The 24,464-nt window shown below is 36.7% G+C and overlaps 1 protein-coding gene across 3 annotated transcripts in view; it reads left to right on the top strand.

Annotated features, from left to right (window-relative positions):
• nhsl1a (NHS-like 1a) overlaps window positions 1-24,464 on the top strand; it is a 53,040-nt gene that overhangs the window by 10,699 nt on the left and 17,877 nt on the right. Inside the window, exon 1 of one of the 3 annotated variants that reach the window (XM_051868054.1) lies at window positions 5,167-5,707. The exons of 1 other annotated variant lie outside the window; for it this stretch is intronic. In XM_051868054.1, coding sequence (XP_051724014.1) covers window positions 5,509-5,707 — 199 coding nt within the window. In that variant the 5' untranslated portion in view covers window positions 5,167-5,508. Of the gene's footprint in view, window positions 1-5,166; window positions 5,708-6,528; window positions 6,713-24,464 lie in introns of those variants that run through there. One more of the 3 variants, XM_051868056.1, reaches the window with a different exon arrangement.

The following is a 24,464-nucleotide window of genomic DNA, read 5'->3' as shown; positions in this document are numbered from 1 at the left end:
CATTTGCCTTTTCATGGCCTCAATCCAAATTTCTGCCGAGGCCGTTTTGCATGACTAGCTCAAGATAACATTGTAAAATGTAAAAGCTGGTTGTCAAAGCTGGTTATGACCAAAAAATCCCTCTGGTAGACGAGCTAAGACCAGCAAACCATCTTAGGCTAGTTTCTTTTCCAGTAGAGCTTTTTTCGTTGTTTAATTTATAAATTGCTCATTATGTTTTGGGATTCCTAAGCTGTAGGCTTCAGCCTATTTAAGACTGAATTCCAGTTATTGTTTTCCTAGTAATGGTATCTGTGAAGTGTTCTTCTTCAGCATGTGGGTGTCTTTTGTGTAGATTCCCCTTCAGTTTGCCCTTCATTTCAGACTAATTAAAAGATCTCATGGGGATGTGGAGAAGTAGGTCAGTGTGGGATGCTTATTCAGGTTGAAAAAGAAATATGATTTTCTTTGGCGGAAAACTCCAGCACATTCCTAAATCCCTCTGTCGTCCAGCAGATTCACACCTGGAAGTCTGGAACCGAAGAATCACCCCCCTGCCACGGTGCAGTCTAACTGAGCTTGAGTTATTGTTTTTAGACAATACTCCCATCTAGCATAAACACTCACAGGCATAGACTCTGGAGTTCTCTAACTTTGATACATGGTGGTCTAATCAAATGTGCCTCACACAGTAGCAAATAACAAAAATATTTTAATACTTTTTCCTTGTTTTTATGCAGATAAGCTTCATTCCTCACAAGGAGCTGTATCTGAAGGCCAGTATACTGTATATCAACAATCAGGTGGTCAAAGGGATTTTTGAAGGGATCCTCCTCAAAGTTTGTAGGGTAATTTATTTCATGACATACCTCATTGTTTTGGCTTTTGACTTGTTTGAGAATCTCCATTTTGTATGGCCCACTTGTATACCCATATACTGTCCACCTTGTTAATTACGATTTGATATCTCACAACTTTATTTCTGTATTTCTTTAAAATATTACTGTAAAATTTCAATATGCTGTTGTCAAGCTTGCTGATGCAGATGATGACCGTATGTGAAGTTTGTGGTGACAGCTGTGATACTGGAAAAAAACAGATATGATCAGTTAGATATCAGATAGAGGATGAATAAATTACAACAGTGACCGACTTCAGGATTTCCTTCTGGTTTTGTGAATATTTCCTCTCTGTGACGTTTCCCTGGCTGAGACTATAGAGTGAAATAGCCTTATAACCACTGGAATGGCTGCTGCCAGTAGATAAAGAAAATCTGTTTCCTACTTGAAATTAAGTACATTCAGCCCATTGTAGACTTGTATGAAAATGATATGCTGCCTTCTTGATCAAAAATATATCTGGTCTTGTTTTGGTTGGCATCTATAATTGAAAAGCCTCTTTTCGACGAGGCAAAGTGAAAAGAACACTTCAAGATTATGTCAAGGGCATGAATAAACTTGTTTAATACTCATTGGTATGGTCTTTGTTTATCATTTAATGAAGATGCAAGCTATTTTGCTACAGTAGATGCATTTAAAATAAATCAACTCAGACCATCTAATTCATTATTTAAAGGCTTTCAAGTAGTGCAGAATCACCTAAAATCACCATCATGTTAATGTCTTAATGTTTTTATCTGAGTTTTTATTTAGGAAGGCCATAGATGTGTGTGGGGGTCCCATCTGATTGTTTGAGAATAACACAGCAACAGATGAAAAGATAATGGCTTGGAACAAATTTTCTTTAACATATAATAATATTTTATTATTTCATTATTGGTCTCAGTAGAGGCCAAATCATAAATGTACTTGCGAATAAAAAATGTGAAAGGCCATAAAACTTGTTTTCAAAGAATTTATATATTTTTACCCTTTTTATCAATTTTTTTCTTCTCATTTTAAGCATAAAACGCAGAAAACTTTGTTGCATTTATACTTAAAACAAGGGGGGAAAATGGTGTCAGAAGAATAAACAGAATTATTCAACTCCTAGTTTTATTACTATATGTTAACTTATTTAATCTACTTCTTAGAAAAAATATTTTGTTTTAAGCATGTTTAAATTTTTTTTTATTGGAAATACTGATTAATAAAATTATGTTTTGCAGTGAAAATTAAAATAAACACATTATAGTATAAAATAGTGTAAGTAATGGATGCATTGTAAGGCAAAAAATGTGTGTATTCCGTGGTATTAATGAAGTCAAATAATAATTTACAAATAGAAACTGCTCAGGTTATGGTCTGTTTCCAAAAAGAGCAACTGATTCCCCTTATACGTATGTCACATGAGAAAAGCCAGCAAGACTTCAGATCCAAGGTCCTATTGCATTTTTGTACAAAAACAAACAGAATCAACCCAGAGAGACAAAACAAAGGTGGATGACAGGTAAAAGTAGGGGCACGGGGGTAAATGTATCAGTTGAGGTCATTGGTTACGGTTCAAGAAGTCTCCTTAATGTGGTTTTAATGGCTTATTAGCTTGCCAAGGCCATATGACTGGACTTTATGGTTGAAATATGCGACTCCACTGCTGTTGCTGCTCCCTTTTTCCAATTTAATCCTAATTGAAAACATCTGATCCTGATCCTTAGTGAGGAAAGTGCCTTTCAAAATACTTCCAATATTAATTTTTTTGGAATGTTTATGTGTGGAAGGAGAGATCTGAATTCACTGGTTTATTTGGGTGGAGTCGACCAGTTCATAAGTAAAACCGCAGTTGTGGTCTGTCTGGAAGAGATTGCATTTCCATTTCATTTCAACTTTGCAGTCTGAGCACACACATAGTTACTGAAAACCATAAGCTTTATTAAATTTCATTCAATGCTTCTTTATGTAATGAAATATATCTAAAATTGCATACTTAAGTGAGTGATAAAGTCAAGGACGCTGATGTGTTTTGTAGCAGGACACTCACTGGGTTCCCTGTCTGTCCCTGAAGGGAAATGTGGGGCAAAATGGCACAAAAACACTGCAGGAGTGAAAATCTTTTGTAAACAGGAAGGTAGCTAAGCGTGTCGGATAAGCTTCTGTATCAGGTATCTGTTACAGCTCTGGCTTGATAGTTTATGTTTCCCTCTCTTTATTTTATCATGCCTTATCTAATGTTTTTAAAGGCTTGAATATCATCCCTGAATATGAGGAACGGCTGCCTGTTAAGAACACAATGATGTCTTGAGCTAGTACTTGAGTTATATTAACAAATTTAGTAATTGGTTAAAATGAAGTATTTTCTTTTAGGCAAATCTTAAATTCAAGAGAATGTTTGGGTCCATAGCACCCTCTTGTGGCTGAAATATGATGTCTGCTGGTCTGCATAGTCCTGATGTATGGTAGATGATTTGCAGCTAGACATAGTGTACTTTTATGTTCAGTCATAAACAGAAAATATTCTAATAGTGCCTAAACTAATTAGTTACTATTGTTTCAAGTTTTTATTCTGACATTATTGTAACTTCCTTCAGCAGCAAACAGAAACTAGACATTAATTATCCATCTCAGCATGCCAAGAGCACATAACCAGCGTCACTGAATAGATGTAAATACAGTTAATGTATTTATGTGAATTAAAATAAGACATTTTAAAGTCAGCATCAATTTACATGCATTACTGCTGAATTGTGCTGTACAAAATCATGGCATGTAAGACTTTGGAACTGTTTTGGCACCATCACAGAGTGTTTTAGGGTCAGCATGTAGCTTCCAGATTAATGCTATGTAAAGCAGTCTGGAACATTTGGATTGCTCTTGATTTCAAAGCTTTTGGGAAGCATTTGACTATGGGTGAGCTGACTGTGCCAACTGGCACACACGTTCTCACCATATCAAACATCCATCTCTTTGGTGGCGCCCATATGGGTCAATGGTAGGAACATTATATAACCAAAGAAACTTTCCGCCCGCAAGGATAAAGAAATCATTCAGATTAATTTCTCTAATTTAACTAGCGGATTTAAATATATTAAAAATATATTATTTATGCAATATAAACATATTTTTTTCCAGAATATAAAAAAACAACAAAACAAACAAATATTGCGTTGATTATGGTACAGACCCTAGTATAGTAAAACAAAGATTTCTTTACAACCGATTCAGTAGTTGCATATCATGTAATAAACAATAGTCAATAAAATATTTTTGGAAAAAAAAAAAAAAAAATTCCATTAATAACATTTATTACAACAAAACTGTTCATGGTTCGGTCATGGAATCAGTAATGACTAATTGAGTCTGATTCAAACTGCTAACTCATGAGTTTATGAATATGAATATTTTTGACTGACTCGTTAACTAATTGGTTCAAGAGATCTGACGAAACTGTATATTGACAGTGTATTCTTGACTACATGTTAAATTATTGACGCATTTTTTGTCACATTAGCCATTTTAGTCGCAGTTTGGATCACTGGAATACGTTTTATTACGGCATTAGCTGATTTATGGATCACATAATATTTCTTTTCTTTGTAGTTTTGGGCATCCTAAACATGTCTTTATGCCTCAAGAGACTCTAGAACTAACAGAGGGATTGATGTATATATATTTTTTTTTAAATGTGAAATTTAAAATGCATTTTCCTATCATAAAGTGATGCATTCCCTTAGTGCAGCTAAATCACTAAACAAGTAACATTTAATATATTTTCTGCTCTTCTGTGGTTTTAGATTGCATACATCCACATTAACTTGTTCTGTGCTGTATTTTTTTTCCAGAATACTGTGAGTACTCTTCATAGAAAAAAATAATTGTGCTTATAATTATGATAAATAATCATGCATAATTCATTATAATAACAGACACACTAGTGTCAGGTCCAAGAGCTTTTCCGCTATCACCTGTAAGACACTCTAAAGTAATTAATCTGCTTTATCTATTTATAGGGTGCGTGTGGACCACGCTAAAGTGTTGCCTTATGAAGATTAGACAGAAGGAGTGTGAGAATCTTGTGGTTTAGCCAGGAGCTGTTCAGTTAAATATTACTTTAAATCGCCTTATTCATTGAGCAGCATAACAGATGGGGTTTATTTTGCTCCACCTGAAGAAAGAGCATGCAAAAATCCTGCTGGAGCAAACACAGCCGTGCTGGAGGAGCACATGAGTGTGCACACTCACACACACACACACTTGCTCACGCCAACGCACCGACGTGTCACAGCTGGGGAGCGGAGGAAGTTCCCCACTTTCTGTCCAAAGTTTTTCTTAGGACTTCCTGAGACTGCACTTTGCTTGTTTGGAGTCAAACTCATTTAGACAAACAAAGAAGAATGTATTTTTGGAGCTTAAAGGCATGTTGAAGAACAGCACTGCTTGTAGTGAAGTCTATGAAGACAATTTCAACATAATATTTTGAAGCATGGATATTCCAGAAGGACCCGCCCTTGGTTTTTGCAAGCATGTTTTTTATAAATCCCTCCTTGTTAGAGTGATCCAAGCTGCTGTTTGCATTCCGTAAGGAAATGTGGGGCATTTGGAGACTTGCCTGACACTTCGGTTCAAGTCAGGCTTTTGTTGGCGCTGATTCTGGGCGATGTGGGGAGAGAGGAACTTTCTGAGGTACAGGGGGGAGTGGGCAGAGGGCAAAAGTCACCCTGTACCTCGAACCCTTGGTGCCCTGGGTCTTTCTTCTCTGTCTGAGCAGCGTGGACACTTCTTCCCCTGCCACAGAGAGCAGCTGGATACTGATGATGACTATGATGAGTGGGTTTATGCACCTCTCCATTGCAGAGGTAAGTAGAGGCTTTCATTGTGTTTATCTAATGAGCTGTTTGTGATAGTTCCTTAATATAGCCTTTGAAATACTAGAGAATTCCAGGATGTAAAACTAAAAGTTCAGAGCAACGTGATTTTATTTACCTTGTGATAGTGAGGGATTTCCTTGTGAGGAGTCCAAGATTAACAGTTTGATTGAATTAGTCAAGCCATCCTATTTAATCTTAGTCCACCTTCAACACCAGATTTTTAGTTAAAGTAAAACTGAAATAGCTTTGGAAAAACGGTTAACTTTATTGCAACGAACTTCTAAGTTATTGTGCCTGAATTCGGTTTGATTTGATAAATGTTTCTTGAGGAAGTTACATCTGTAGATATGAATCTGTACTCAGATGCTGTCAAAATCACTAACTGCACATGACATGGTCAAAATGCATGCTTTGTGTGTTTTAGCTATTAGACTAAGCATTAGCGGCAGATGACAGCCTAGGACAATGACCTTTTATTTCTGTAGCAAACAATTGAGTCGAGGGGATTTAGCTATATTTAACTTTGTGTGTGTCAAAAGCCAGCGACGGCAGAACTGCTGACAGATAAGTTAAGAACAATCAATGCTCTGCAGTGCTGCAGCTGAGGATGGAGAGAGAAAGAGAGAGAGAGAGAAAAGGAGGGGGTCTCCCTAACTGAGTCAGTCTCTCTCTCCCGCAATCTCTCCACCTCTCTGTCCTTTGTCCTGGAATAGTGTCAGTCCTGTGGAATGGCAGGAGTATGTTGGGATTGGGTAACATTTTCCCAGGGCGCATGAGCTGGCAGGTTGCCACCGTGTGTGTGTGTATACGTGGGTGAAACCGAGGGAGGGGGTTACAGATAGCGCCTATGAACCTGTGTGAGTGTTTGTGCTCGGCTGCTCCGTCTGGGACGCTGGGCTGTGTGAGGACAGTGCGCTGCAAAACTCTTGACACACTTCCCAGCAAATACCAACACACATTGGGAGAGGCAGGAGACCATGTTCTGTCTGAGCGGTAAGTGGCAGACCTTCAAAACTGGACGAAAGAAACACAAAGAACAGCTAGGAGACACAAGTTATTGCAGTTTCAGAGTGTAACACTTCCCTGATGGAAGACAAAGGGAGGGGATTGAGCTCAGCTGTTAGTTAAATGTCCTGCTCAGTTTCAAAGCGCTCCTCTCTCCTCCGGTTCCTTTGTTTTCTTGCTAGGAAGTGCGGTTCGTAGGCTGCCGGAGGAAAGAGTGGGAATCTGTCAGAAAAGTTAAAGTGACCATGGCAGAGTTTTGAGGTGATGAGAGAGGTTGTTTATAAGTAAGGAGGAAACTTTTATCTGATCTGTCTACTGAGCAGTGATTGCATGGCACATTTTTCTTTAGAAATCCAAGTTTGAGCTGCAAGTGTTGCAGCTTTGTCATTCTTTGCGGTTTTGGCACCGTGCTGGTATTTTGTGATCCGCATTTGATCTTTAAATAATGTCTAAAATGCTTTGTGTTTGGTTTAAAGGAATTGCTCGGTTATAAATGGAAATTAGACATCATTTGCTCAACCTTGTTGTTCCAAACCCGTATGACTTTGTTTAGTGTAACAGGGAAATGTTTAAGAATGTGCTGGTTTATCTTGTCTGTGTAGTTATAATGAATGAGGAGTAAAGCTTTTAAGCTTTAAAAGTGTTATTTTATGATGTTTTTTTTATCAGTTTGGAACTTGGTAGCCCCAGTTCTCCTTTACGTTTGTTATATGAAAAATAGAAGCAATGATATTCTTCACAAATTCATCTTTTGTATTCATCTGAAGAAAGAAAGTTATGTAAATGATGACAGACTTGTTATTTTTGGGTGAACTATTAATTTAAGAGTTTCTTTTTTGGTTGAATTATCACTTTTGAATATAGTAGCTGTTTTTTGTTTTTGTTTTTGTTTTTTTGGATGGATGATCAGGTGGCTTGTGTTGTTATTCACCCTATTTCTTTCTTCCTTTCCTTTTTACTTGTCTGTTATTTTGTGACTTTTTGTTGTCCAGTGTATTTTTCATATCAAGCATAAATAATCTGCCCAGCATGGTGACCTGATTTTCTTTGACACTGGTCACCTCTTTTATTCACCAGTGACCTGAAGGTCATGTTTTGAATGGTCACATTGGTATTTTGGCTTTTTGTCATGGCTGGTTAGTGCCAATGATTTTCAAAGTGAACTTTTTAAAAGTGCTTTTTCCGACCTTTGGTAGTATTTTGATAGTAGATTCAAATGAAAATAGCCTAAAATTGGACATTCATTTAACAATTCTCAAGCTATGCATAGAAGGCTACTTGTCACAAACGTTGTATCTCACAAGTGTTGTAAGTCAAAGTAAGTCCCGATTAAATTAAATTTTATCCCAAAACTATGTTTTAAGTGAATGCATTTTTTTATGCTGTCACATTTCACATATTGTAATTTTATTTCATTTTATTTTTATGTAAATGATTAGTTACAATATTAATTACAAATTACAATATTTATCAAAACAGATATTTTATTGCATGTTATCTTTAAAAAATTTTTAATAATCTATGTTTCTACATTTCATAATTATTTTATGGTCTAAATTTATCTGAAAAGTCAATAATAATGGCAGGTTTGTGTCAACCCCCACAGTGCTATTGGGACATGTTGTCATAAAACTCAATGTTAAAGTTAAAAAATAATTAACTTTATTTTTTAATTGTGGACTCGAGACTTGACTTAAAAAGTGTGATAACTAGCCCCTATGCACCCTACTAAACTTCATAACCTTACTTTCAATAATTTATATTGGGTAGTTTAGTTCAATGATGTGTTTTTCTTTCAGTATTTTCTTCAACTGATGGATTGAAATAGATACGTAACAGATAATATCCACTAAACTGGCCTAAAGCATACTTCATTGTTCTATGAACAGTGTTGTTTACAAAAATCTGTCGTTTGCAGCAGCACCATGAACTTGGATGCATTTAGCCTGTAGCTGAGGGCTTTTTGCAGGTTGAGACAGGCTTCTGCTTTAAAGTCAAGCTCCAAAACAAGTGCATTCATATCACACCAGCAGCGCTCCTACTCTTCCCTCAAAAACCCTTGTGGATTTTCCTTTTTAAGCTAATTGTACACCAGCACACTGCACACCAGCATCCAAGTAAGTATGTTTGCTCTCATACTTTATGGGTTTATGCTAAAGCTGCTTTATGGACTAACTTCTGTTGTCAGAGGTGTAATCACCGGGTGCAAATGAATGCGGCGACCCACAACCCACAGGCTTCTCTAAAAGTGTCACATGATGGAGAGATGGTTTCACAGCTCCCTAATGAACAGCTAAAAGGGCATTCTGTTAGTCAGCTGCTCCTCAGGTCTTGAATAAAATCAGCATCCTTGTGTGACTTAAATGAGAAGTGGAGACGACTCTCGTGGGAGGCAGGGACTGGTATTTCGTGGAGGGTAATTCACTTTAAAAGCCTGAAAGCGCTCTTCTGTGTAAGATTTTTTTAATAAATGAAGCTTCCTTGACCTAGATAAAGGTACCCGCCTCCCTCTCTCTCTCCATTTTACTCTTTTCCAGAAGAGCCAGAGCAGCTGATTGGATGTAATCCAATTATTGTCTCGTTCATTTTGCAATCCAACCCAAAGGACCAATCATCCCATCATATCTGTTCAAGTAGGAGGATTTTACGTTGTTCTTGCTTGCTTTGGACTGAAGATGCAGAAAATGAAGTCTTATGGGCATCTCAGCTGTCAGGATGATCATTTTTCCAAATCTCGAAGTCATTATCCAAACTTAATTGTTAAAACACCTGGATTTGAGTCTCATGCTAGCATGAATGTCTCATTATGCACTTTTTCCCATTTCACACGAGGCGTTCACAGTTCCTGTGACAGTTATGAATAATGGACATTAGCCAGGGTTGGCTTGGAGCCTGAAGAATGATGGCCATTCCACATTTGTCAGCCCCTCATGAAGGTCTCAGTCGCTAGGCGTGTGCAGAGCCATCCCTCCCTTTCACATTAGTGGAATTCTGAGTCTGATCCCTGTAACATCATGTTTGGCCTGCACATATTTTGAGGGTGGAGATAAGCAAAGAAAGGGCATTCTTCATTTCATAAACGCCATAGGGGACGATTCCAAGATGGAACCGTTCAAGGGAGTTGATTGATTTTTATTGCTGAATCAAAGTCTAAGGATGTTATTCCATTCTTCAAGATTCTGTGGAATGAATGAGGGACATTCAAAACATTAGGGGGATTGACAGATGGGAGTATTTGGAAATGTAGTCCAAAAGCACCCCTTAAGCTGAAAATGGTTTCCTCCTCCAAGATGCTTCTTCGTAGGAGTGAGTGATACACAGCATCTGCACTATACAGATGTCTTCTGAAATCAAGTTATTTATTGGTTGGAAGAACTATGCTGTGCACTACTGTGTAGTAGTTATGACATTGAAAGTTCACATCAAATATTTCACAATCCTCAAATTTACTAACAATAATGCACTGTATGTATAAGCATGTTGCAGTCTAGCTGGGAACACTGGTGGTCTGAATACTGGAATTGAGAGAATGCCATTACCAGCTCTAAGTTGGCATTCCAATAACTATAGAGGGAATGTTTGCACATGAATGTATACATGGCTATATATAAACAAGTGGTATCTGAAATATGTGCATATGTGTACATTCTCCTTTTGCTTTAATGACATAAGCATTCAAGCTGACGTAAAACCCGATTTGAGATTAGGGATGTACCAATCTTTAAATTCTGGCCTATGGGATAAGCCAATAATCATTTTCATGTCATGGTCAATATTAAATTTGTATAGTATTAAATATAGTACTATATAAATAAATTAGTATTTTAAATGCTACATGAATTTAGTAAAGGTAATGTAAATTGAAATTTCCAAAAGAGTAATTTTGGCCTCAATGGAAGCAAGAAAAGGAATTCACCTGGTCAATGTCACAGTTTATTTAGTGACAGATAAATAGTGCAGAATCAGAATAAGTCTTTTTAATTTTACACCGTATTTTTATTTTTGTATAAAAGAAATATATATATATTTGCAGTTTTAAATGGAAAAAAAAAAAATCCTTTTTATACATTACCTTAGGTACTGTAAATACGCAGGTGCTGTGCATTTGCTTTTGTACACCTGTATTAGACTATACAGGATATGAAATGATGGGCAACTTCCCACACAACAGGCCTGTCTGACTGAAGTCATGTCCACTGAGTCATGACAAAGGACAGAAATTATCCAAATGGATACAACAATGTAGCCGTGCACACTTAGTTGTGCATACTGTCTGCTCCAGCAGGTGCCTCTGGCTGAATAACCAGGACTCCATAGCAACCATTGTTGAAACCCTCCAACCTTGTGGTTTTTACACCCAAACAAGCAGGGGTTCGGGCGGTGCAGACTTGCAGCTAGTGGGGTCGCACAATCTCTATTCAGAGCCACTGGTTTGTGTGATTCCTTGGAGGAACTAATCTCAGGGGCCGTTTACACAACATCGTTTTCAACTAAAAACGTAAAACTTTTTATGCCTTTTGGCCATTAATTTACATGACAACAGCGTTTTGGGGGCCTGAAAATGCAAACCTTTCAAAAACGTCTCCATGTAAACTAAAAAAATGGTGACGTCATGCGCATGTTTATTACATGTTCAGTCTATAGGTGCGTAGTGTTTCTTTACAAAGTAATATCGCCATCTACTGGCCTGGCATGCATAAAACATTTTTTTCGCGGATCCATGTGAACTGGGATCATTTAGACAATGTTGTCGTCTGTACACGAAAAACACACAAAAAAAAAAGCTTCTGTTTTTAGTACATTGTTGTTTTGTAAATGTATCCTGAATTTACTTTCTTCTGTAGAAAGAAAATGAAATTTGGAATAAAGTAGGATTATATTAGGTAGCTCATTCTCTCGTTTTTATTCATAATGTACACAAAAAATTAATAAACCTGCCGTTTCATATTTCTTCTGTCACAAAAAATGCTACATTTGTGAGACCCTAGTATCTCTAAGCTTAACAAATTTGCACTGCATCTTCACGAATGCTTAACTGCATAACTGTTCATTTAATTAAGTGGATCCAGATGCGTTGCAGACCAGTGAGCAATGACCACACAAACACATACTTTACTTCTTGCGACAAACAATGTTTCTGGGAAAGATACTTTGAAAACTCTGAATTTTCTGCACACGATTAAGCCCTCAAAGTGTCCACGTCACAGCGTAAACTTCAATAAAATGTGCGTGTTACTCATTTAGGTTAACACAGATCCAAGTTTGGACATTCATCCAACATTTGCTGCCAGGCATGTTAAATGATAAGCCTAAATTTATGTGGATGTGACAGTGTTTCTGTGAAAAGCTCTCTTTGGGCCAGCATGGTTGTATGTAAGTTTAAGCTCTTGGCATGACAAATTCTGGTTGCTGGAATTCTCATCTGGTCCAGTTCTCGCCTTTGGCGGTCATCCAAAGAATTGAGCTCAAGGGTTTGGATTAGACCCCGGATAGAGTTTAATCAGATCTGATCACGATAAAATGCATGATTATATTATATACAGCTTGTCTATGCAAAGTGTTGAAATACAATATAGGAGTGTGTTGTTGATCTATTTGGGTGACGGATTTTTTTCCAGCCCCAGATTGTTCACCCATCCTGGGGCTCAACAAATTATCTGGACTTAAGCAGTTACATTTGCTGGAGATAACCAAGTACAATACCCTTTCTGTCTGACTATCTGTTGGTCATACTGTATTTCACTCCCTGTCTAATTCTCATGTTTTCTACTCAAACAGCTGTGCAAGTGACTCAAGATAGGGAAGACTAGGGCTGATTATTTTTTTTAGTAATTTATTTATTTAGATATTTGTTTAATTTATCTATTCATCTCAATCTTTGATATAAATTTCTGACATTTATATGCTGCAAATTAAAGTTGTTTTGAAATACAAATTACCCCTTAAAATTTTAAAGGTACACTATGTAACTTTTGTCCCTCTAGTGGCTAAAAAACAAAACTGCATGCATTTTTTTGTGGAAGAACATTTTGTTTATGCTTTGGCTCTGCGTGCTGTGACTTTGTGGATGAATATGACCCTTCACAATAGATAAATCTCTGTTAGAGAGCTACATATGACAATTTGTCTGTTCGATAAAGTACCTTACTCTCTTGTTGAGTAATAAAAATGGCATCTCAGTGTCACTTTTACAACAATTTAAATCACTAGTTATCACCATCTCCGAAAATCGAAACCAGTGTTGATTCTCAATTTATTTCGAGCTCTGTGACTGTCGTGTTCTCTTTTTGCCAGCAGACTCTCATTCGTTCTGTATATTTTCTGTATGACGAGACACGCATGGGCGAGTGACGTATGTATGTAATTTCTAAAAATACTAAGGTCTACTATAGTGAATCAGGGTAAGACAAAACATTTGGAAGGATTGATGATGTACGGAGCCCCGCAGGAAAAAAATAGTACATTTATAAATTGAGAGAACGAATTAGTAAACCGTGTGCCAATTTAGCAAATCGAGGGAATGAAATAGCAAATCAAGGGAACGAAATAGCAAATTGTGCGCACGATTTAGCAAATCGAGGGAACGAAATAGCAAATCGTACGCACGATTTAGCAAATCGAGGGAACGAAATAGCAAATCGTACGCACGATTTAGCAAATCGAGGGAACGAAATAGTAAATCATGCGCATGATTTAGCAAGTTGAGGAAACAAAATAGTAAATCGTGCGCACGATTTAGCAAGTCGAGAGAACAAAATAGTAAATCGTGCGCACAATTTAGCAAGTCGAGAGAACGAAATAGTAAATCGTGCGCACAATTTAGCCTATCAAGGGAATGAAATAGTAAATTGTGCGCATGATTTAGCAAGTCGAGGGAACGAAATAGTAAATTGTGCGCACGATTTAGCAAGTCGAGAGAACAAAATAGTAAAACGTGTACACGATTTAGCCTATCAAGGGAACGAAATAGTAAATCGTGCGCACAATTTAGCAAGTCGAGGGAACGAAATAGTAAATCGTGTGCACGATTTAGCCTATCAAGGGAACAAAATAGTAAATCGTATACACAATTTAGGAAATCAAGGGAACGAAAAAGTAAATCGTGCGCACAATTTAACAAATCTAGGGAACAAATTAGTAAATTGTGCGCACAATTTACTTTTTTCCCCTGCATGTCATATGCGGGGCTCCGTAAGCTCATTGCTTAAATTTAGTTAATTCTGAACTAAAAAAAAAGTTACATGGTGCACCTTTAAATTTCATGATATAAAGTACAAAGGCTGCTGTAGTTACAACCTGCCCCACTACCAGTGTTATTGTCTTATACACTGTCCCAATTTAAAAAAGTTTTGTAGTTGTACAGTTTAAGTCAATGGGGAATGTAGTGTTACAACCTTCCTCATCTGCTCAGCCATGGCATTTCTACATTTAAATGAAACTTTTGAGTTGTACCATCATCAGTTCAGCATTATTTTTCACCTTCTCCCAGGTGACCATCTGTAGTGCAAAGCCTGCCTTCAGCAGCACTTGGATGTGAAGGGATAATCCTGGTTTACAGATTAGATAAGGCAAGCTAACTTGAGTAGTGAAGTATTCCTTCAGTCTAAAGCTTAAGGTAGTTAGTGAGAGGACAATAACATACTAGACTTGTTTTCTCCGATTCTTGTGACTAACCTTTGATCTTTTTGTTTATGGAGAACTTAAGATTTGCTCTTGTGGACATTTTCCATTTTCCGCATCATCTCTGGCATGATTAGTGACTTTTGGAGACTTAAAATTTGTAGAGGTTTCGCTAGACGCCTATTTGTCTTGGCTCTGTGGAGATAAAAAGGAAAAGGATGGATGTGGGAACCTGTGGTTGAACTTCCCAAACTGGACTTATGTTGGGATACTTTTGTCAAGCACAGGATGATTGCATACGTAGACTGCCTCTCCACCGAACCAGCTGGGAAATGCTGGAATAGGACCTACTATGAGGACGAAGATGAACTTCTTCCTCTATATACTCGCAAACTGAACCTCCAGCCCAAGACGGAGGGCAGCCTTCGCCGCAGACTCCTCACCTCTAAAATTCACCAGCAGCAGGATGCCCTATGGGCACCCAGATCCTGGGCAGGACCACCAGCTCGAAAGAGCACCCCACTGCAGGGCCAGCCCAACTACACCTTCAGCCCGTCGTGCCACGACTGGAGAGGTAGCACTTAAAATATAGATTGCTGATGTTCATCAGAGGAGCATTTGTTTTGTAGCTTAAGTGCAAAATCTGGTGCTCAATGATTAATTCTCTCACTTTATAATTTATGTTGGCATAACAAAGAATGGCTGGTGGTATTAACCGGTGTTAAGAGCTAGACCCTTGAAACTCTGATGGGTTTTGACAGGTTTTTGGTGGTTAATAGTTGAAGAGCAATGATTAAAGTATAGTTTAATGTGTTGGCCAGTTTGAAGGATAGTGTTTGAAGTCTGGTACAAGGCAGGCCATGACAAGACTAGTGTAGAGATACACAATAGCAGCTAGTGTTACTGAACTAAAGAGAGATTTCTAGATAATCTGCTCCATGAATAGAATACAGGAATGTTCAAAGAACTTCTTCAGTTTAAGTTGTCTTTTAGCTGTCTTGAGTTTAAAGGGATATTTCACTCTAAACTGCAAATTTGTCATCATTTACTTACCCTCATATCATTACAAACCTTTATGACTTCCTTTACAATACAATACAAAAGGAAAGATGTTGAATAATATACTGACTGCAATGTTAAAGCTTCAAAAAGCACCAAAAAAGTCAAAACTATATGACTCAAAAAATGATTCTTTTATGAATGTTATTTTAGTATTATTTATATACTATAGGCGACATTTCTAATTTTCATTTAAGTTTTTTAAGGTTAAGTATTTTATCTAATATTTATGTTCTATTTCAGCTTTCAGCTTTATTTCAATGAACAAAAATCAATTTTAATAGTTTTAGTTAACAATAACAACATTGAATCGGGCATCTCTCAGAGTTAAGTTTTTCAGTGATTAACAACATAACTGTCTGTCTGTTTTTCACACAAAGCTTTCGATTAACTTCAGAAGACTTGGAATATAGTTCACAAGCCATATAGATCACTTTTATGATGCTTTTGTGTCCTTTTAAAGATTGAAACCTCCTGTCATCATTAATTGTAATTGAATTTTAAAAGATATTTTGACATGAGAGTGAGTAAACTACGACAGAATTTACAGATGAACTATTTCCTTAAAATGTGTGATTCTTTAAAACATTTGCAATCTGCATTTACACTGTACAGAAATACCTCTTACTGTAATTACAAACTGTACTTCTGCTCAGATTAAACCCAGTTACTTATAAGACTTATCCAGAACTAAATATGGGTACATATTGCATGTAATATTAATCCTTTTTCATCATATGCAGTCATAGTCTTAGCACAGGCTTGTTTAGAACAGAGTTTTGTTTTGGTCCTTACATTGAGAGAAGAGTATGTAATGTTGACTAAGCCTCGGGTTCTTGGCAGACGACATTGCTGATTTCTTATGGCTGTGTTAAAATCTCATCCCATCCACCAGGCAAGCTGCTCCTTACACCAGATGTGCAGACAACATCATATACATGCCCTACAGTCCACTCCTGTCAATTCTCAAATCATGCTGGAGACCATGATCAGGTTTTACATAAACTTGTGGAGATCACAAAGTTCAGGCGCTACTGTTATTAAAGCAAAAATATGATTGTAAATACTTAATATATTTATTATCAAATCAAATGTCCGTGTATTATAATGATGGTTTGTACTTGTGTTAAGGCAGCCATTTGTGTTAAAATGCTTTGTTGGATTCAGCTTCTTTTCAGACGCACACTAGCACGTACTTATTTAGCGAGGTGGCCTACAGTCCATACGGTGTGGTAAACACTTCTAATGCGGTCTAATTAATGTAATTACATTCAAATAGGCTTTGTGCTACACACAGCTGCTCGGGGAAGCACGTACATGACTCGCACACACAGACACGAACACCTATTTCTCCATGAATGTCACTACAACAGTACACTGACCTGCAATTCCCAGTGTTAGAATGTTTTTGTCATCATCAAGTTCCCATGAGACCCTCCCTTCCCTCTCCAATGTCAGTCCAGTAAAGGCTGAGATACTATGTAGTGCCACAAGATGGCACCATTCTTTTACATTGTGGATTCTTCTACAATTCAGTTTCGTTATTTATTTTCAATTTGAATGTTAATTATCTTTTTTAATTATCTTTTTGCAGATTGCTGTCTTCCATATAATGGAAAAAGTTTTTGGTCAGTAATTTTTTTTTTTGTTTGTTTGTTTGTTTTTTTTTTCAGAAGAATTTTCAGCATCATTACTCCAGTCTTCAGTGTCACATGATCCTTCAGAAATCATTCTAATATGCTGATTTGGTGCTCAAGAAACATTTCTTATTATTATCAATGTTGAAAACAGCTTAATATTTTGTGAAAACTAATATATTTCTTAAGGTTTCTTTGATGAATAGAGTTCAAAAGAACAGCATTTAGTTCAAACAGAATTTTTAAAGTCTTTATTGCCCCTTTTTTATCAATTTAATCACAGATGCCAAACTTTAGTGTGTGTGTGTGTGTGTGTGTGTGTGTGTGTGTGTGTGTGTGTGTGTGTGTGTGAGAGAGAGAGAGAACTTTTGCTTGAATTTTTATTTCATTAAAGATATAAATATGATCAGTCACTCTGATATACTGTAGCTTATGGCAGTCTCTGATTGGCTGTTCTGTCTTCACTGCTGCTATAAACGATTAGTTAAGCAAAATAGCTTTGTTTGAGGTGTAATTGAGAAATGTGTCACTAAGGAATTTAACAGAAATTTATCATTTCTATAAAATTACTTAAAATGCAAAACATCTAACATCAAAATGTTAGATGACCAGTCTGGGATGTTTGGGAGCGAGTCCAAACACGGTTGTCTCTCATGGCTGCACAAGCAGTGTCTACACATTTTGATTTGATTTGCTAATATGGCTCATAAAAATGGCCACTACAAAACTCTGATAGGACAGATTTATGCAATACATACATACAGCAAATCATAAAACATAAAAAAAATTAACATGAATCACCATATTTAGTACTCAATGAGATGAGAATAACAGAGAATGGTTTCTTAATGTCAGGTAGTAAAAATACCATCCCAAATCCCAATATGGGCTCAGTGGTCTCTGCTGATGTGCTATAGGGGATCATATTTCTCATTGTGCTGGAGCTGGCCCAGTTTTCTGACACAGATATTGGCACACTTTGTAGCCGATGCTGGGGCAGACATGTTACAGATCAATATGCCACATATGTCTGGGCAGACAAAGTGAGCAGAGTGGCTAGCTGCTGTATTATTTATCAGGCCAGTGTCTGGGTGGGACTCGTGATATTTTAATGCTCCTTACTTAGAAATCTGAATGTCTGTTCTTCTCTGCTGTTCTCTAAAGGAGAGAAATACTGTATTGTTCACCACAATGGGTGATTTATAGAAAGAAAGATCATTGTCTGTCTAATTATATATATAATCTGTATTTACATTTTGCTCAACATGCTTCAAATGAAATCACTCAAAATACTGTACATATTAATATAAAGATTAATATTACTTAACATCACCCCCATGCATTTCCTCTATACACTGAGGGGGGTTCTTATGACATTAGCAAGTAAGAAACCACATAGTAGCATCATTAAAATCACCCAGAATACCTTAGCAATCACATGGGAACACCCTGGGAATGACCTAGAATCTCCTAGCATCATGGTGGTTTTCATGTTTTTCACAGGCAAGCACCACTCACACTCGGACAATGTAAAAAATCAAGTAAAAAAAAAAAAATTATATCCAATCAGATGCCATATAAAGTGCATCCTTAAAAAGGCAACTTAATGTTTTTGTATTTTGAGAGAATGATTGGTCCGTATTGCTTGAATACAGGTGATGGTGTTTTATGAGCATGTTGTTTGTATAGTTAGGCTTTTACTCGGGCTGGTTTGCTTTGTGCTGACCCAAGAGTTTCTTTATGTTCTGAGCGTTCTGATCTCACTGGCTTACTGCTAGATGTGAACCTGTGGCTCTGCAGTGAGGTGACGCTGACCTTCTTGCTATCAAATGATCACAGAAGCCATCTTTGCTTAGTTCAGTAGATGACACATGACATTATCTTTGATCAGCACAGCAAATTTTTGAAGCTTGACCTGCAAGTCAGTTTATGTATTGCGTTCAAATGAAACATGGAAAGAAGCATTTACACATCAAGTACCCTTGTAAAATCAGCAGTTCCTCTTCACATGCCCCACTCAGGCAAATTGTGTGTGGATCTTGTTGATTCAAAATCAAGACAAGATGTAGTGCCCTTGCAAGCCCTTGATGGATTTTTTCACCAAATTCACACACAGCTACCCTAGTAACCATAACCAGGTCATGTAAGAGTCAGGCACATGGGCTTTTATTTTGTGAAATAACCAGAGAAAGCACTCCAGTCTCCTACAGACTCAGATTCTCTTGCATACTGTTTATTTTGTGTCCATGTAACCTCTGTTTTACCATGCAATCTTTTTAATGTTTTAATTTTATTCCCATCTGTACTTTGTAATTATCATGAATGTTATCATGATAATATTGTTGTGTATTTAGATGATCATAAATAGTCACTCACCCATTAATAAAGCAGTAAGTTTTAGGGATAGTTCACCCAAAAATGAAAATTATCCCATAATTTACTCACACTCAAGACATCCTATATGACTTCCTTCTTTCAGCCATACACAATCAGAGTAATATTAAAAAAATATTCTTGCTCTTCCAAGCTTTATAATGGTAGTGAATGGGACCATTTTTTTTAAGCCCAAAATCCATCGTAAAAGTAATCCATACGGCTCCAGGGAGCTAATAAAGGCCTTCTTAAGCGAAGAGGTGCATTTTGTAAGAAAAATATCCATATTAATAATTTAATAAAGTATAATAACTGGCTTCCGGTAAGTCCGTACGCGCGTCTAGTTCCGGTGGAAGAGTGACCTCTGACCCTACGTATGACGTATTGACGAATGCGGAAGCACAGAGGAAAGAGCGAAACAAAACACTGGTCAAGATTTAGAGGTCTAAAATGAGATTTTTTTTTAAAGAGAAATGTTGGAGGAGCTTTATTGCTCAGCCCTATTTGTTTAAACTGCGAGAGGCGTCTACTCTCAACTTACACTATGCCTACGTCATACACCGGAACTGGACTCTCTCGTGAATGCGTGGACGGCCGTTACCTGAAGCTAGTGATTACAATTTATAAAGTTATAATTATGGATATTTTTCTTACAAAAATGCATCGCTTCGCTTCAGAAGGCCTTTATTAAACTCCTGGAGTCATATTGATTACCTTTATGATGGACGGATGCACTTTTTTGGGCTTAAAAAAATGGTACCATTCACTCCCATTATAAATCTTGAAAGAGCCAGGATATTTTTAATATAACTCCGATTGTGTTTGGCTGAAAGAAGAAAGTCATATATACCTAGGAATGCTTGAGTGTGAGTAAATTATGGGATAATTTTCATGTTTGGGTGTACTATCCCTTTAAGAGAGGCTGTGTTACACTGCCTCAAGTGGCTTATTGCTTTCATAAAATGGTGGCAGGAACAATATTATCAATTCTTCCACCAAGTAATGTAGTCCATTAGCTTAACTGCAGGCTGTTTATGTAGGTACTTAAATGTTCAGTCACACGTGCAAATATCAGCTATTTTTGCAGTTTAGATGGCAAAACTGTAAATTTAAATGTAATGGCCTTTCTGAGGATAAAAGCATTTAAACAGTCAAATAAAGTCCATTAGCACAATACTAGGTGCTTGCCAGGGCTGTTTCTATGAAGTTGCTAATGTGTTCGTTGCTACGCAGTTACTAGGGTGCACTGGGTGATTGCAAGAGCATTGCTAGACAGTTGCTAGGGTGTACAGCTAGGTGGTTTCTTACTGGATCAAGTTACAAGGGCGTGACTACAAGTTTGTATGCTATTTTTGTCCCTACACTGCAAACACTTTTCTTAGTATTTTTGTTACTTTTCCATTACAAATATATAAACATTCTTAAATCATGATTACCTGAGAAGCAAAATGACTTGAGATTTGATGATATCGAGAGATGTATGTCTTGTTTTCTGAAAATTTATAATAAGTAAATGAGTTTAAGCTTAAAACAATAAAAAATATGTGCCAATGTGGTCAGAAAACAATCTTAATTCAAAGAGAATGCAAGGTTTTTTATTATTTTTATTTTTTTTATCTTACTCTAAGCAAAAACTCACTTAATCTAATAATCTAAATTAATAATCTACAACAAAACTCAATCTTATGTCATTTTACTTCTCAAGTAAATTGATGTAAAATGTATCTTGAGTAATTTTTTATTTTTTTTTGCATATACGACTTATATTCTTCATTGCAAGTCTATGAGATTTTTTTTTCACCCACTAGATGAAAAACGTATGCTTGATCACTTAGAAAAGTAATAGTACACATCTCCTCATGATTTGAGTTATCATTCATATCCGCTTGTCTGTGTCAGTTGCTCATGAACAATGAGAATTATGGTATATTTTCTTTTTCTTATTATTTTTTATATTATGTCCATCTGTACATCATAACATGACACTAGAGGATATTATGCAGTGATGGATGATTCATAAAACATATTAATATCAGTTTGATGAAGCATCAGCATTTTTTATAAAGTAACATTTTTACATTGTGATCAATTCTCACATACTCACTTTATACTGGTAATTCTGTCCAATTGTCCTGCATGCTTGTTTTACCAGTCATATGTGGGCAGAGGCTGTTAACCTGATGACTACAACACTGGACTGAGTGGGTCCATTGTGTGGACCGTAGCATGCAGGACGAATGATAAGGGCTGTTGTGCAGGTGTGGGCAGGCCTCACGTGACTCGCTCAGTCACTGAAGTACCCTCTCTTTCCTCTACTGTTGCTAGGGGACTCATTTTTGGATTCTCTCTAATCAGCCATGTTTTTGCGCACTATGAAGGGAACAAACTCGGTGTGATGGCTGCTTTGATTAAAGGTGATAGAACAGACTAACCTTTTCAACTACTATTATCTCTCTTATGAATACATGAATATGAGAGTGATTGCAGTGAATATTTATTTGCATTTGTTAAGGCTGTTTAATCAGGGAATAAACATCAAGATGGATGATTCTTATTCAAGATTTAATATTGCAATTGAAACCTTTCAGACTTGAAAAAAATACTGAGGATCTTGCTCTGCTGATCTCCAGTACAAAAAACGCATATGCAAAAGCATCATGCGTCAAATGGGGATGCACCAATATGTAAATTTTTGTTAAAGTGATAACAGATAATTACTTATATTTTGAAGCAGATAACAGGTATATAGGACAAAAATATAACTTTCACAGCGTTACAGGTGCATAACGTCCTTGCACATTTGAACTACTTTTTTTGTACCTTTATACATTTTACAGAGCAAAGCCTGTCTACAAACCCATTCCTCATTAAAGTTCAAGTGTTTCTTCCTTTTCCTTCCTGTCTTTTGTAGTATACTATGTTTTTCGGTCTGTCTGGCATTTTAACACAGCGACACACAATAGCTGAGATGTCTTTGAGGGAGTCCACACACTGCTGGAGTTTTGTTTTGAATCCCCATTCTATCTCATTATGGTCCAATTCCTTTCGATTGTATCAGCACAAATGCAGCATTAAAATCCCAACTGGACTATGGTTTGTATATTGGTGCAGGTCATTAGGAGTTGTATTCTGTACGCAATTTGCCATATGTTCTTTGGGTATGTGGTGAATGAAAAACAACATTGCATTTTATAGGGGTATATTAGTTTAGCTGTTGTTGGTCTCTTCAGGCTAGTGTTTAATTGGCATTTCTTTTGGCCCTCCAGCTGCTTTACATGAAGAGGTTTGTCTTCTTTAGTTAATGTCTTGTCTGGGACATGGGAAGGAGAAGTGCTATAGTTTATGTGTGTGTATATGAGTTTTTGTGTTTCAGGACTGGTAGTGCTGGAAACCACTAAACACAATAGGATCAGTCAGGCAGAAAGTTTTAGCATTTTAGGAGGCTGTTCCCCAATCTCATTATGAATGTGCCCTTTAGCTGCGCCAGGGTGAGCCAACGGAATACACAACGTTAACCATGAAAAAGACAAGCAAAGCAGCTCTAGAATCAGTAGTTACAACTAGTATAATGAATCAAGAATTGAGTTTTGTTTTACACTTAAATATCAGAACCAAATGATGGTTCATTTTTTTAACGATTCTCTTAGGCACATTTTTCTTCCAGTTTAGACACAACACTGTATTAAAATACTCTGACAGCGTTTCCTGCACTGCTATTCAGTGGTACTGCAACACCACTACTGTATCTACAGCATATTACATTCAGCATTACCAGAATAGTCTGATTCCTGAATGAATAAGTCAACTAATGGCCATTTTTTTTGTGAATCAACATGTACAACTTACAACTTTCTGTTATATTGTATTTAAGACTTAAAGGGTTAGTTCACGCAAAAATGAAAATTCTGTCATTAATTACTAACCCTCATGTTGTTCCACACCCGTAAGACCTTCGTTCATCTTCGGAACACAAATTAAGATATTTTTCATAAAATCCAATGGCTCAGTGAGGCCTGCATTGCCAGCAAGACAATTAACACTTTCAATGCCCAGAAAGACGTATTTAAAACAGTTCATGTGACTACAGTGTTTCAACCTTAATGTTATGAAGCAACGAGAATACTTTTTGTGCTCCAAAAAAACTAAATAATGGCTTTTCAACAATATTTAGTGATGGGTGATTTCAAAACACTGCTTCATGAAGCTTCAAAGCTTTATGAATCATTGTTTTGAATCAGTAGTTCAAAGTGTGCATCAAACTGCCAAAGTCACGTGATTTCAGTAAACGAGGCTTCGTTACATCATAAGTTTTTCAAAATTTCAATGGTTCACCACTGGGGGGTGTGACGTTGGCAGTTTGATACATGCTCCGAACCACTGATTCGAAACAAAAGATTTGTAAAGCTTCAAAGCTTCATGAAGCAGTGTTTTGAAATTGGCCATCACTAGATATTGTTGAATAAAGTTGTTATTTATTTTATTTTTTTTGGTGCACAAAAAGTATTCTCGTCGCTTCATAACATTAAGGTTGAACCACTGTAGTCACATGAACTGTTTTAAATGCGTCTTTAGTAGCTTTCTGGGCATTAAAAGTGTTAATTGTCTTGCTGGCAATGCAGGCCTCACTGAGCCATCGGATTTTATGAAAAATATCTTAATTTTTGTTCTGAAGATGAACGAAGGTCTTACGGGTGTGGAACGACATGAGGGAGAGTAATTAATGACAGAATTTTCATTTTTGGGTGAACTAACCCTTTAAGTGTAGTTTGGTTGCTCATATGACAAAACGTAGTTAAATATTTTTTGAATAAAATATTTTACCACATTTTTATTATTATTATTTTGTACTGTTATTTTGCAGTTAAGACCAGTTATTGGATTGCCATACTGCCCCAAAATGTCTAATTAAATGAAAATTAATTTCTTAATGCATGTTATAGATCTATTTGTGAACAATTATCCATACATTAAAAAAAATCCCTCATCATTTTTTATCCAAATATCCTTCTGGAGAAATGTACAGTATGCCAGATTTTTCCAACCTTTTAGTG

The sequence above is a fragment of the Ctenopharyngodon idella genome, chromosome 17, assembly GCF_019924925.1.
Source record: "Ctenopharyngodon idella isolate HZGC_01 chromosome 17, HZGC01, whole genome shotgun sequence".
Lineage (NCBI taxonomy): Eukaryota > Metazoa > Chordata > Actinopteri > Cypriniformes > Xenocyprididae > Ctenopharyngodon > Ctenopharyngodon idella.
This window is presented reverse-complemented; position numbering and strand designations above follow the sequence as displayed.